Source organism: Drosophila biarmipes, chromosome 2L (genome assembly GCF_025231255.1).
Source record: "Drosophila biarmipes strain raj3 chromosome 2L, RU_DBia_V1.1, whole genome shotgun sequence".
Classification (NCBI taxonomy): Eukaryota; Metazoa; Arthropoda; class Insecta; order Diptera; family Drosophilidae; genus Drosophila; species Drosophila biarmipes.
Window position 1 is genome coordinate 9,196,370 of NC_066612.1, and position 15,921 is coordinate 9,212,290.

General features: G+C 40.1%; 1 protein-coding gene across 1 annotated transcript; it reads right to left on the reverse strand.

The window, feature by feature from the left end:
- Positions 1–212: 212 nt before the first annotated feature.
- Positions 213–11,595, reverse strand: LOC108032658 (voltage-dependent calcium channel subunit alpha-2/delta-3). Its single transcript, XM_017106617.3, has 11 exons — positions 10,835–11,595; positions 5,229–6,558; positions 4,643–4,819; positions 4,509–4,586; positions 4,025–4,401; positions 3,810–3,961; positions 3,207–3,712; positions 2,695–2,937; positions 2,534–2,627; positions 1,989–2,410; positions 213–1,870 (listed from the first exon to the last, which is right to left on the reverse strand). Exons 1-11 carry the CDS (start codon positions 10,996–10,998, stop codon positions 1,760–1,762), a joined length of 3,654 nt encoding a protein of 1,217 aa, XP_016962106.1. The 5' UTR covers positions 10,999–11,595; the 3' UTR covers positions 213–1,759.
- Positions 11,596–15,921: the final 4,326 nt, after the last annotated feature.

Genomic DNA, 15,921 nt, shown 5'->3' on the forward strand with positions numbered 1-15,921 from the left:
GCCAGATTCCCATTTATCGGGATTCTTATGCTTCTTATAGCTCTGCTCAGCCTCTGCCGGCACCCATACAGCGCGCTCCATGAAAATTACACATGGTATTTTATTCTTACCACTAACATAGATGATCGCGTTGTACTCCTTCATATAATACAAATTGTTTTTGGAGTACTTACCTCATCAAAAATTGACAAATAAATTAAAAAACTTTAAAATATTTTTCGACGAATAGTTCATTTATTTTGCTAAGGAAATTTAAAATGTTTATCGTTTTTAGGTTTAGTGGACGTGTCATATACACACACTGTGTATACGAGTCGAAATTGAATAAAATGTGATTAAAAAGAGTCATTAACTCATAGAGATGAACTTTAATTGGTTGATGAATTTGCATATCCACGTACACCATTATGACTAGATTTTGTTATGCAATATTTTTATACATTTTACAACGTTTAAACACTCCAAAAAATAAATGTTGTATTAGTAATTCAGTTTGTTTAAAAAATTACATTTAATAGTTAACTGTTTTCATTCCATTTTTCCATTCATCGTAGCATCGTAGCTCAGCTTTAAAAAACGCCGCTTCATTTTGATTTCATTTCCTTGAAAATAATCTTAATTTAACTTGTCTTCTTTATAACATTACATTTTTGGTTTTGGTTTCTATGCATAAATTCATAAAGTTCATAAATTGTTTCCACATTCGAAATACGATACAAAGGCAATTAGGTTTTGGTATTCATTTTAGGTTAGGATTTCCGTTCCAAGTTCTGTGTACATCTTGCTAAAGTTTTCGACTAAGTGTAAGGCCTGAAGAGAGCAGTAAATTATAGATGGGTTTTCAACTCAGCATTGAACAAGTATTGCATACTTTACAGGTGGTCCTAAGATTTGTCTTTATAAATCTGTGCGCTAACTCTGCCGTTTTAAAAACACTACATTCAATAATATACACTTTATAAAAAAGAAAACAAAACGTATACAAAATGTTTTGGGCTGTGTACAAATAAGAAAACCATATTCTATCTTTTCGGTTGGGACCAAATGGCAAAATATTCTTAATAAAATTATGTGCTTTGTGTCTTCTTTTTGTTCTTTTATCATTTCATAGTGTTATTACATTTATACGTTTTTATTGTTGTAAAAAATCAACTAAGTTTTATAAAATTACAAAAATAATTGTCATTCGAATTATTTTTGTTCACATTTACTAATTTTTTCTAATTTATTCATTTAATATTTGGCATTGGTTGCACCATATTAATCTATCAAAATAGTCCGTGAAACGTTGGTTTTTTCTTTATCTATAGGCGTTATGTATATAAAAAAACGTTGCTTTCGTAAATAGTCTAAGAAACTGTGGAAGGAGCAGCTTGGGGCAAGGAAACTCATCGTGTGAAAAGGGGGTTTCTCCTTCAAGTTGTTGGTCTGTAAGTTGCCTCCTCTCTCAGCAGCAGCCTCCATCAATTCACTACATTTATAAAATAAAGTAAGACCAGTTTCATAACGTTTTGGCGCAGTTTGTAAGTCTAAGAGTTGAAATTGTTTCTTGCTTATTTAGTGGTTTTAAGTACCGAAGATTGTGCCAGTTTTGGTTTGCTTTGCGTTGTTGTTAAACATTCGACAAGTATTGGACTACGGCATAGTTTACAATCTATAGAAAACAAAAATATATATTTTTATGTATAAACAACAAACCGATCGTAGTCGCATATAGTACATAATGTTTGTATAATATATAGTTTTGTGTACATTATCCCTAACGCATAAAGCTGGGCGTCAGGAAATACATTAAAATTATGGTCAGCGGCAGCAGCTGAAGAGTTAAACCCAGCCGCGAGGCGTTGCCGCAATAGGTGTACAGTTCCTCCTGCAAAAAGGATACAAAATATAGTTTTAAGAAATAAATGCCGTGAATTAGGCATAGGTGTATTTTTATATGGACCAGCAGTGATATAAGCCACTAGGTGTACTACTCCAATACTCACATCCTCGTGCTCCGTGTAGCACTCTTCGATGCGTCGCCGTTCGTAGAAGCTCATGTTGAGCTTATAGCAGGGAAAATCTATATTGTGTTCCACCCGTTGGGGCTCGGTGGTCAGGCGAACGCTTCGCGATGGCATCAGGACATTGACCACCACGAGGACCAGATTCGAGTTGGGGATCTTCTTGACCCAAAAGGGTCGTGTTGAGGGCGCCTCCACGACGTCATTGATGTTCGCCAGGGCAGCGGGCTGCAGGGCGTACAGGGTGGACCGCATGTCGCAGGCGTTATAGATGGGATCCGGCTCGGGCTCATCGAACAAGGCGTTCTCATCATCGCTATCGTCTTTCGGCTTGGCAGCCGAGGCCTTTCCACCGTCGCCCACGGCCACGTACTCGTCCTCGATCTCATCCGTATACTCCATAACTAGAATGGATATCATAGAATGATATAATTAATTTTTTATTCAAATGTTTCCTAGAAATGCTCCTATGTGTTAGGGACAACAAACTGACATTTTTAATGTAACCAATAATAAAAAATACTTACATGGAGCTCCATCAGCCCACCACTGGATCCTCTGGTACTGAAAGAAAAGCCGGCCCACCAGCCACTTCCAGCCAAGACTCAAAAGCCGAAGGGGCTTAAATAGGAAACGCAATTTAGTTTAATTCTACATATAAAGTACGAAGAACCATTTTCTAACTTACATGTAACAGGCCGTGGCCATCGCTTCCCGCCCCTGGCTCCTCCTTGCACTGTTCCTGGTAATCATAGACCTCGATGCTCAGAAAGATGCCCTGGTCCACCATTGCAGCCATCACATCGCCGTGGAACTCCCCAAAGAACTTGCCAGTGGTGTTGATGTTCTGTCCAATCACTACGTACGCGTTATTGTCAATCACTACGCAGTCCACATCGTCGTCCGTGCAGATGGACTGGCAATGGTTGCACTATAAATTTATAACATTTAATTAGATGCTTTACAGTTTATCAGTTTTACAAAAATCTTATAAACTATAGCATAATCAAAAATAATCTAATAAACTACCAGTGCTCTTCCGCAACACTTACAGTACAGTACCAACTCCATGTAAATTACTCACAGATAAAAAAAAAACAAATGAAATATAAAAACTTTTTGAAAAATACCATAAATAAAGATACTCGAAAGATACCAAAAGTAAACCTTAATAGTGTTGTAAAGGTGCTTTTGACTTACATGATCCACAGCGGTGATGTTGAAGAAGCGCTCCCACATGCGAGCGTGGGAAAACTGAAAGCCCACCACGCAGGCTGGCGCCTCCTTACCGCCGTCCCTTGGGAAGATGGCGTGCGAGGCGGTGACCTTGACCTCGCTGTCCTCCATGGGATCGTCGTAGTGCTTCACCGAGTAGACGAAGCTCTCCGATCGGTCCTCGTGGTGCTGCAGGATTGCACTCTTGTACCAGGTCTCGTCGATGGCCGTGGTGTGATAGTCCCCGAACTCCCGATCCGTTTCCACCTCGACCTCACCGAAAATGAACTGCCAGCGGGTCAGGCCACTCATGGTGGCCACAAAACGCAGATCAGCCCCGAAACGCTCTATCAACTGGCGCTCCTCCTTGCTCTCGAATCGCCAAACGCCGTAGCTGGAGTTCGTCACCTTGGCGTCGAAGATGAGCAGGTTGACCAGCTCCTTGTTGCAATAGTAGGCATCATCACCCAAGGTTTTGCGGCCACAGTTTACTGGAAAGAAATAAATTATCGGGAAAGGTAAATATGAGATAAAATACTTATTTTTCTGGCATAGCAATGGATTTACGACTTTTCTTAGCATACTCACAATCATCTTTGTCATCCCAGTCGGATTCATCCTCGGCATATTGCTCTGGCCACTTCCAATCGTTTTTCATCATCTTGCCTAGAAACTCACGTAACTCATCCTCCGGAGTTTTGAACTCATGACCCTCAAGATAGTGATACTTGCAGTATACCCTATGGTAGGGGTAGGGGAAAATTTTATTTTTTTAATTTTTGATTCAGAAACCTTTAACCTACCAATCGGGATGAACCTTCCAATTGTCGCCGATAAAGAAATCCGGTATATTTATCTTCATGTGCTTGTTCTTGTCCACCTCCTCGCCCACCTTAATCCAAGTCTTGCCATACTCGGTGGGCATTACGATGCCCAAGGTGAACGGAGTGTTTGGCAAGGGGGCAAAGAAGTAGTCCTGTTTCTCCTCGGAAACGCGGCGCATCTTGTCGTAGTGAAACTTCACGGATATGCTCTTGAACTCATTGCTCTGGTGCCGCACCATGGCATTGCGAATATTCAGAATTGATTCGCCGGGCTCACGAGGACTCTGGTCCTCGAAGAGATGCTCCACCTCGGTAAAGTCGATGCTGTTGTAGTTCGGATTCATTTTGCCGTTGGTCTGGGTTAGGAGATATAAGAAAAGTTGTATTCTAATTTTTAAAGCCGCCACACAAACAGTGTGTAATTTCAGTAGTAGATTATATTAAAAAGATGACTAAAACTTACCCCAATGGGTCGCAGATCGGGATGAAGCAGAACATATCCATTGTTGGACACCACAAAAGAGTAGCCATTAACACCGAGCTGGAAACTGAGGACCATGAGTACCCAAAATGTGTTAAAAACTCCTCTTCACCCACCTTGTAAGGTAGTGTCAGCTTGTCTATGTCTTCCACGGGCACGTCTGTTCCAGCGACTCCCAACAAACGTGCCCTGGGATTGGTGCTGTTGGGCTGGCGATAAAAGCGATCGAACGCAGGCACTCCCACAGATATCATTAGTCGAGGACGTCGCTCATTGGAGGTTTTCGGATCGTACTATTCGGGAAAGAGCAAAGTAATAAAATAAATAATTTAAATTATGTCCCCTTAAAGATTTCACAATGTTTAGATTACTAAGGGAGAAGAAAACTAATATTTTTCCCATATTCACCAAAATATAATGTTTAAATATAAAGCTCTTTCAATTTTCAATACTCTGAAATAACTCTTGATCAAAAGTTGGGCAAATCTGGTCTGAGAAGAAAACGTATATTTTTCCCATTTTCATAAAGATACAAAGCTTCATAACAATTGGAAGAATATGAAGGTCAGAAGGATGATATTATTGCTCCCCAAACAGTGCTACGAAGAATACAACAAAATATCTAACTAAAGTATCTAACTAAAGTATATATAACTAAGTATCTAATTAAGTATCTAACAAATAAAGAAAACAACCACTTACCGTCTTGTCGGTGAAGGCGTGCGTCCAGGTGGGCGGATGCTGTTCGTTCTGCAGCACCAGGGGCGTGGCAATGACGTCAACGTACTTGAGCACCTCCTCGTGGACCTCGTCCAGAGTCTGGACATGCGAGTAGTATCCCCGGTTCAGGCAGGCCATCCACTGGATCTCGCGCACCTTGGTAACCTCCTTGCCCAGCAGATAGGTAAAAATCCTGGTGTTCATCCGCGAGGTGCCGTTCTCGCCGTTGCCCCAGTTGTACTTCTGAAAGACTTCGGTGGTGTTTCCCGCCACTCCGTCGGTTACCAGCATTATGGCCTGGTTGCAGGTGGAATTGGCGCTGCAATGACGACTGTCGTAGTACTTTTGCAGCAGCTGGAAGGCTGTCTCGTAGGCCAAAGTGAGGTTAGCATAGCCCTCGGGCAGACCAAGCTTTTCGATTTTCTGGTTAAAGACCTCGATGTTCTCGGGCGTGGCCTGGACGAGGGCCCCCTTGAAACATGGTATAATGTCTTTCGTCACGTTCGAATACTGCAGGATGGTGAAGAAATCATTGTTGGAAAAGGTATCCAAGATGCTGCGAATGGTGAACTTCGCTATGTGATTCCGGAAGCCCGTCATCGAACCCGAATGGTCCAGCAGGATAACAATATCCTTCGAGCAGGTGGCCGTCTCAATATACCAGGATCTCTTGCGGCAATCGTAGGTATCGGCGTCGTCGGGATTCGTTTTAGTATCCGTCCACTGGGCGGCCGGATAGTGGCGCAGGATTCCGGTGTCGGAGCCAAAGTACTGCCACGATAAGGCCGGATCGGATTGGTAGTTCTGGCGGAAGACCTCGTCCAGGTGCTCGGACCACATGATGGTCTTCAGCACCCGCTTCGAACGATCCCAAATGTTCGAGGGCACATGCACCGAACTGTGCTCCGTGTCCACCGGCGTGTTGTAGAAGTGTGTGTCCGGATTCAATTCCATGTCCCGATACATCCACGCGAATTCCTCCTCGTTGGGTCCCAGTTCCTCGGAACTGTTGCCATTGAATTTCGAAAACTTGCTGGATATATAGGTGAAGTTCTGCAGGGCATAGGTGAGATTGAACTCGAAGTTCTCGTTAACCGATTCGGCCCGCTCCTGGATGCACCGCACCGCATCCATCTTTCTGGCCAGCATCCTGCCCACGTTCTTTGTGATCGACTTGATCAGCTCGGTGCCGTTCTTCAGCTCCACGCGGGCATTGTACTCCTTGTACTTCTCCTTGATCTCCTGCGACTTGGTGATCTTCTGCGCCAGCGCGAACAGCTCGTCGCCAAACTGGGTGGCCCACTTGCCGACGCTGCAAGGGAGAGTGCCTTGTTAATGACTTGTAATGGTGGAAAAATATATTTATATATTTTCTATAAAATTATTTGGAAACCAGTAATAAAGTTGTTCCCAAGGAAGAGCTTAAAACTTTGCTATGACAATAGCTTAATAACCATTTTCATTGGGTGCTTAAAAATAGAATTAAAAATTGAATCATATCAATATCGTATAAATTGCCTTACAGAAAAATATAGTACCGGGCTCATTGTTTTTTTTAATTTGAAACGCCAATTTTTACTGAAGTCTTTTTTTCACTAATTAAATATTAATTAGATTTTTTGTTTGATTTTGGAGATCTTCAACTTAAAATTATGTTCTTTTTTCATTTTTTCTGAGGGGGTTGTTTACTTCGAGTCCAATTAAGTCTGCCCTTGTTAAGTATTCCCCCATAAAAAGGGAAAACAGTAAACAACTCTTTGTCCGCGCCAGAAAAGCGCCAACGAGATGTCAACCACCTGTCCGAGTTTCACTAATTCAATTAGCGCACATGTTTGCCAGTGGCGTGTAGGGGGCGTGGTTGCTGGTTGGGTGGTTGGCTGGATGGTGGGTGGTGTTTGCACTGCCCTACACCTTACACCTGGCCGCAAACAGAGAGAGAGGTGTCAACGCCGTGCTCCTGGCAGCGCAGTCGACGTCTCACCACGAACAGCTGTTCGGGGTTGGGAAATCAACAAGTGCCTGCGTGCGCAGCTTTCTTCTCTTTTCTCTTAGAAACACTTTCTCTTCGAAAAATAGCTTGTTTTCGGGACGATTCCATTAGTTAATGCATGCGATAAGCAATAAACAGTCCAACGGTAGGTTGTAAAAGTTCAAGGTTTGAGATAGCCAAAGGACTTTGAAATGGCACAGGACAATGTAGCAAAAAGGCTTAACTTCTTTGGAAGACAGTAGTAAAAGATTTTATTCTGCTGCGTTTTTTCTGATTAGTAAAAGGTGGTAAACAAATATGTATATGGTGTACGCTTTAAATATATGTTTAAAACGAAAAATCTTTGTAAGGATAATAGTTGATCCTTATAAGGTACAACCAATTTTTTTAAGTGAAAATATTTCGTTATATTGCTAACTTATTATCTTTCAAGAGATGTAAAATATAATATATTCTGGCAAAGTTAGTTAAATTATAAAAAAGCATATATAAACTTATATGGCTCTTACACCTTATTATAACAGAATAATCCTTAGGGTAGTCCAAAATTAAAAATATTAATGTTTAGAAAAATTGTCTAATAAAAATTATTGCCTGCTATAGTGACAGTAAAATGCTTTATAGTAACATTTCTCTTCTACAGTATAGGAAAATAAACAAACACGATCATATACAAGCATGAGCCACTGGTATTTTTAGTAATGCCTTCTATAAGTTAACATCCTCAATTCAGTGGCTTTGAGATGTTAGTGTGTTTTAGAAAACACATTAATAATTTAGTTGGCGTCGCCTAACGCCAAATGCACATTTCTGAGAACCGTTCGCGTGAGAGTGTGGCATTTATTATAAACATTTGAAGGCATGCGGTGCCTGCGCATGACCGCACTATTTCATGCCGCTCTTCGGCTCTTTTTCCCGTGCGGGAATCTCTTGACGTGGCTTTTGATGTCGCCGACGCTGCCGGCGGCGCTGTTTCGGCCATTTTCATTTCACTTCTGTCGCCGACGTTGCCTTTGACACAGTTATTCCGCCAGCCCCGAAGCACCCCGAAAGGCCCCCCACGTACAGCCGCACGTACCCCGAGATACCCTCACAGAGGCCCTCAAGTGTTTTGGCCCGGTCGGCACTCGGCAAAATGTTTTTGTCGCTGGCTGGTTGTTGGAAATGAATGATGCCTCCTCTCTGGCTTTTATTACGTTCTGGAGTTGTTCTATTAATTTGGCCACATTGCTTGGCCGTATCTCGTCCGTCATTGTTTTAGATGGCCCTTGTTAGCCCCGACCACGGACGAAACCCACAACAACTCGGGGAAATGTTTTATTTACGCTTTCATCCTAAGCGGAAATCTTGGTATCACAAAAAACTTGACAAAGTACTTTGATATTGAGGATTCCTAAAAATGTTAAATGCTTTAAAGTCTTTTGAGTCCTGTAAAGTACAAAAGGTTGTTACTCGTATTAGTTTTGTTTTGAAACGTCATAGTAATTTTTTTAATTTACAAAATAGGTTGTAATGTATAAAATCAAGCCTAATACTGGTGAGAGAGAAAGAAGGTAATACTTAATTATAATTATTTGTATTGAACATAATTCTTATTTTCTATTAAGTTCACTAAAAGATACATATTTACTTTGAAATCAAAGAAACGAAATTATTTATTTGTATTTAAGTTACACCCATGTTCTATTAAGTAAGCTACTAAGTTGCTTATCTTATATTGAAATCAAATAAATAAAACATAAACCTTCAATTTTTTTAAATTTTAATAAAAATCTCTTTGCTCTTATACTTAATATATATGCCTTGCGCACCAAATCGAAAAATTTGATGTACATATTTAAGAAGGCTTGTGGAACTCAACTTCAACAATGTTTGAAATTTAATATTGAATTTTTATGACGGTTCCCTCGGGCTGAGATAGCCATATTCTATTAATGCTTGGCATGCTGCAATGCGCCAAAAGACCCAATTTCCCATTTAATATTCTTTGTAATGCGAACGGACATTAAACGATTTTCGGTCTGCGCTCTTTTCCAGGCCACAGTTTTGCGGCTATTTAGTAGCGCTAATTTGGTTGGGGAAATTTTATTATGGGGGTTTTTGGTCTTTAATATTTGATTATTTATCATCCCATAGTGTAGTTGGCTAATTGGACATTTACTTTATTATAATTTATGTGGCCTTGCTAAACTTTTTATGAGTCATTTAGATTTGTTTGTTCCGTCGCGTGGGCATTCTATTGATTTAAGCGGATTTCTCCAAGGGATTGTGCACAAAAAAGATAGAATAAACTCATTTAGAATCTTGTTATTATTTTTCAAATGCAATGTAAAGCATATATTGTTTTTCTTGTGAAAGTGCTGCAACATTTTAAATATATTTAATTTGGAATTTGCCTAATTGATTTAAATTACTCATTCACATCGCGAGCAGGTACCAAACCGTTTACAAAAGAAAATTTATATAATTAGGCTACCCCAGGTCTCCTATTTACCTTAATTAATTGCACAACTTTCGGCATTATGTTTGGCGGGCGCCAACAAAATGTCCAATAAAATATTCATTTAGCGTAAATAGGCGTCTGAGTTTCCACCGGCTCTACCTGTTCGCGTCATTACCAAAGTCAGCATGTCAGACAAATAATTTTGATGTGACTTTATGAGGACTTGGGGCACGAAACAAAAATTGCGAAGCTCTGCGACCCTCGAGCAGGGGAAATAATACTAGGGAAAGAAAAATCTAGGGGATGGGAATGAGTAACTGCGGGTGAAAATGCTGACGCACAAAGTAAAAATGTTCGAAACAAAAGACAAGACGGTTAAGCACGCAATGGGAAATTGTGAAAACATAAGTATGGGCCCGACCTTTAGAATACCTCCTTAGAAATAATAATTTAATTACCTATAAAATAAAATTGAAGTTGGTTAGAAAAATTAAAATTCTTATAAATCTAAAAATTTTAAGTATCTAAGTGGGAAAGAAAATAAAGCTTTATTAATTATACTATTAAAATAGCATGCAGGACTATAAACTATCTTAAATGCCCTGTTTAAAGTCTAAGTCTCTAAATGCCTGAGCTATTGAGTTTGTAGAAGATTAATCAAGTACCAGCATTTGGCTTTAAGCTCTCCCCACAATCCCTGTTTTTTTGGGTTTCCTTAATCTGATATTTTTCTTGAAGCTTTATTTTTAATCCAGAAGGCAGAATAATTTATTTCCACATTTTTTATTTATGTTCTCTATTTATGACTGTTTTGTAATGTTTGTAAACATGTAAACTCCATTTGCTTTATGTCCAAGAGCGGCCTATTCAAAGCTCGCAGCCTAATAAACCCATTTAATGCCCCCAGGGAATATGCCGTAGAAGAAAAGAAAAAGCCGCGCGGCTGCCAACGAAATTAGCATAAAATGTACGAAAAATTAACGAGCAACGTTGACAACGAGATGAAGGCGGTGTGCACGCCTCCTAATTGACTGGTTTTCAAAAACACACCCTTTCACCCATTTCTCCCGTTCCGAAATCGTTGCGTGCCCATTAAATGTAAATATCCTGCTGACCAATTTTCACCTGGAGAAGTAAAGGGGGTGGCAGACTTACGCTTCATCCGCCGCCGAGGCCTCCGCCGCCCAGTGGGTGCTGGCCGAGGGGGAGGTGCCGCCATGCGGACCGCAAATCAGCAACAACAACAGCGGCTGGGAGAGGAAAAATGCGGTCAAAATGACAGCGAAATGTGTCATCAACTTTTCGCATAAACCAAACATTTTTCTCGCATTTTCCTTGTGTTTTCCTCGTTTGTTTTTGCTCTCGATTCGATTCGCCTCTCACTGGTGTGGCCTGCAAGGACTATATCGGCGCATTTGTCCGCGATTGTGGTCAAGAAACCTGGAAAACCCCTTCGAAATTGATATACAATTTAGGGTGGAGTCGCAACGCTGACAGCGACGCGAGCAGAGCTTTTCTTTTCGCTCTCCACCACACACAGACACGGTCACCAACACACGCACACACCGAACGGCACACGGGGCGTATGCGTAATGCGAATAATAATAACGCTAATAACTGCGATTAAGGCGAGCCCGTGGAGAAGGCGATTCTATTCATTTGAATTTGATTTTTTTTCCGCTGGTTTTCCTCCGAAAAGTGGCCACGATTTTCGTAATTTATTTTCGTATTTTAGTTTTCCCTCAGAGCTGCGTGCGTTGAAATTTTCTATATATAAACGGCGGGGCTCCGAACGATTTGATTACACATATGGAACACACTGTCGTCTGTCACTGTGTGTATGTGTGTGTGGACGGGGCGGCGTAGAATTTTCCGCGGGTTTCCCTATTTTCCGTGCCACGAGCCGCCGACGTCGAAGAGCTGCGAACAACTGAAAAATGGGGAAAACTTAATCGGATTTCTGGCAACCTCAAAATATTTTCCGTTTCTCTTGAATGCCGCGCTCGCTCTTTCAAGAGAGAGTCCTATTTTTGGTGTCCCTCTCCGTGTTTACGTTTTGAATGTCGGAAACAGCTGTTCTCGTCGGTTTTCCTTTATCTATTGATTTTGTCACGAGGGAATTCGTTGAATTTTCCCACGCGCCTCCGCTTTGTGCCGCATATTCACAACAGAGAGGCGGGTTTTCCTCACCCCCACTTTTCCAAAGAGTTCTCAAGAAGAGAATTATCGGGAACCCCACACCACAAGAGTCTCTGAAATGATTTTCGATGCCCATGGATATTATTCATAGCTCTGTTGACCCAAGAGATTTGTTTCTTGTTCGGGAACGGTTTATTTATAGACGTTTGAGCAGTCTTTTTGGGCAAGGAGTTGAGAACTCAATTGTTATGGCTGTTTGCTGTAAAAGAGGTTGTAAATGCTTAAGGATCCCTTCGTAAAAACGTTTATTACTATTTAATTTTTTATGGTTAAAGAATTTTATAGGTGGTTCCGGAATTACGTATAAAAATGGAAAAGTATGTTGTTCCATTAAAAATCTTGTTTGTTGAAATATTTTATAGATTAATGATTTATAACGTCGCCCTAATGGTTTAGTAATTTGTAGTTTTCAGAGTGTATAAATTAATCCCAATTTATGTGTGTATTGAATAGTTAAATTAGTTGTTAAATAATATTTTAATATTTATTTATTTAATATTTTTGTAAGGCTTTTAAAGAGCCGTTCACCATAGCGAATGCGAATGGTAATACTTTTTAATCTGAAAATGTACCTACATTAAATAAAAATGTCTCCTGGCCCCATTTAAAGTCCCACTTGAGTGCCATCTCGTGGGTAGGAGTATTAATTGCCTCGTCACAATCATATGCCTTCTGCATATTTCATGAACCTCGAAAACAGACTTTGGGGTACTATCCTCCTGCCATAATTCCGGCTCAGCAATTTAGCCTGCGTTTACCAACAAAATCCAATTTCGGTTAGAGCAAAAACCGAAAAAAAGCACCGACACACATGCGATACGAGAAATTTCAAGAGCGCCTACCGCACATCGGTAGCGAACCCTCGCCGAAGCATCCAAAATATACACACACAGGGCTGCTGACAAGGACGTGCAGGATGCCAAGCATCAGCACACGGACATGGAGAGACTGGGGTCAGGGGTTGCCATGATGACGATGACAACGCACTTAGTCAAATTTTTAATGAACTCAACAGCGTTTTACTTTTACACAGAACGCCAGTAGCAACGCGGTTTTTGAGTTTGACGACCTTTTTGATACCTGTTAGTACCAATAAATAACAAACTGGTTTAAGGATCAGAACAACCTTGGAAAAGTATGTATTTACATAAAAAAAATTGAATAAAAAAATTTGTTTAAAATAATATTAAAATTTTATTAATAGTATACTCATTTGCATCATTTGTATTTATACTTGAGCAATCTATTATACTACAGATATTAAAGCAGATATTTTGAAGGTAAACGGAAATCGTGATTTATTTGGTGTTGAACCTTGCTTTTGGTAAAGTAGTAGTTGTAGTAGTTGAAATATAACAAAGAGCTAACTGAAATTAAAGAATGTTTGCCTTTGCTCCTCAAAAAATCATAACTTCACCTACTTGCTAGCAATATAATATACCCGCTTAGTACTGAAAACAGCAGGTGTAAAAGCAACAACTAGAGAAGCGTATGATGGAGGGCCCTTTTGGAGTGCAGTTGCCTGCAGTTCTCACTGACAAAGGGCGGAATGCAAAAAGAGGAAAAATGTTTCAGCAGTGGCATTTCAGGTATTTTCCCCAGACTCTAGCCACTGCAAGCTGGCTAAATTATGAGCATACTTTCGAGGGCACCCATCCTCCGCAGCCTCCATGATAATGTTCTCGTAATTGTGGCAGCTGTAGAACACGTATCTGCCGGATGAGAAGCAGGGAAACTCGTGTGTGGTTGCTTGAGCACTGAAGAAAAACTACAAACCAACTCAATTGGGTATTCTTTAAAAAAACAATTCATATCCCTGGAGTGTGAGAATCATATTTAAATTTATGGCAAAATTTCGTAATGGAAGTGCCATTCTTTCTACAAATAAAACGTTAAAATAATATGGTGGGGGGTTTTCCGCCGTGTAATGTCTATCCCGTCACGTTTTACGGCCCCTCCTCTTTTGGCACAGCTCAAGTGGGCGGAAAGTGAGGCCGAGAAAAACCGCAAAATGTTGGCTGTGCGCATTTCATTTGCATGAAATTATGAGCAGCCCAAAATTGTGGCATATTTTCCGCTGCTGACTCTTCGTCAATAACCGTGCAGAAGTGTCTGCCAAAAAGCTTTAGAGAACTCATGAGAACACACTTCAATTAGAGACAGATAGACCTGAAAAAATTCCAATCGAGCCGAACGCCTTGAAGCATATAATCAACTTTTGGCAGCTCGAAACTTTTCTGCCATCCAAAGACCCCAGAGGGCAATTCCTTTGGAAATATTTCGCAACATCAACTTTCGTTTTCCTTGCCATTTTTTCCAATACAGGGTGCACAGATTATAATAAACAGTTCAATGGAAACCAATCATTTTATTGGCATAAAATATACATGAATTTAATTTATGAGTTTGACATTTTCTAATTTGAAAGTGTTATACTTATAGGATTATTAAATGCTCCACGCTCTGATACTTAAAAAATAAAGAAAACTTATTAAAAAAAAATTTAATTTTAATTTTTATATAAAGTATTGAAAATATATATTATTGTTTTTTAGAAGACCCTGTGACCATAAATTTTCCTAAGAGGAAAACCTATTTGAGTTCGACCTTTCACCTCCTGCTGCTGTTGACTACGGTCACCATTGCAACACCAACAATGACAATGAAAACGGAAGGGAAAAAAATAAATAAGGAAAAAAATGGTTGACATCAAGTCAGTTGCCATTTCCATTTTCCTTTTTGGATTGGTGCCAATTGCGCGAACATTTTCCCTTCGGTCGTTTAGTTTGCTCCTTTATGTCAATTTTGCGCGCCCATTTTTAGGCAGCGTCCTCGTGAATCTTTTTTATTGTGCAGGGAGTTAGAGAAACAAAATAAACTTACAAGCTTTTAAACTTCGGGCGTGCCAAGTTGTTTTATTTTGTTATGTATTATGGGAGTATTTAAGTATTTAATACTTATTACTAAAACTTAATAATTTAATTTATACTAGAAAAACAGGAAAAATAATATATTCGAAATATCTATAGAAATAAAATTCACCCTTCCTTAAGCTTTATTATAATAAGAATAACATGACTTGAATGAATATGTTTCTTGACAAGCAAATAAATGCCTTTTAATTTAACCAAAATAAACAAAATGCTTTAAGAATGAACAGCAACAGGATTAAAGTGTTGGTTTTCCCCGGGTTCATCTTCCTGCTGGTTTTCCTTGTTTTTCACAGTCTGCTAGCCACGTTATATAGTCCACAAGCCGAAATTCCCGTCGTCCTGTGAGGCTGCCCAGTGAGCTTGAATAACGTGAATAACCCAGAGCGTGGAAAAAGTTTGAACAAGTTAACATGTTTCGAAAATCCATATAGCAGATGGGGTTGTCACCGTTTATAGGTTTTATACATTTTTTAGGTCTCTCCACAGACTCTCTCATGGCTGCCGGTCACATTGGATTTTACGCTGTGATTTAATTATAATTTCAGCTTTGCGCTTGGCTTTAATTGCATATCAATTTCGCAGATCGTGTTCAAATGGCAAAAGAGGGGAAAAAAACGAAAAACAAAGCCTGCTCATTAATTATGTCGGATCTGACCAAAGCCCAAAGGCCGACAGTTAACTGAGAATCGAGTGTCAGAGCCATTTTGGCAGGGGAAGTGGCATAATTTATGGACTGGCGCCCATTTCATGGGCTCTTGTTTCCCGGTAAATTATGGCCCCCGTACGTGTCCTTTTGCGTCCTTGTGTCCTTTTCCTGCAACTGACAATGACACTGACACATTTGCCTCTTTTTCCTCTTTCCCATTTGTCGCCCTAATGTCAGCATCCATAATGTTTCAAAAGCGAAAATGCTCTTATTGGCCGTCGCAATCGAATTAATTTATATGGGAGCCAATTCTGCTAATTAGTAATTGCTGGCCTTATTTGCCGTTCAGTGGAATGACCATGGCAATTGTTGGCTTTTGCTATTGCCGATTTGTGTCGGCTCTGCGGTTGGCTTGGCAAAATGAAAACCGCTAATTAGTTGCATGATTTACCTGCGAAGTGAGT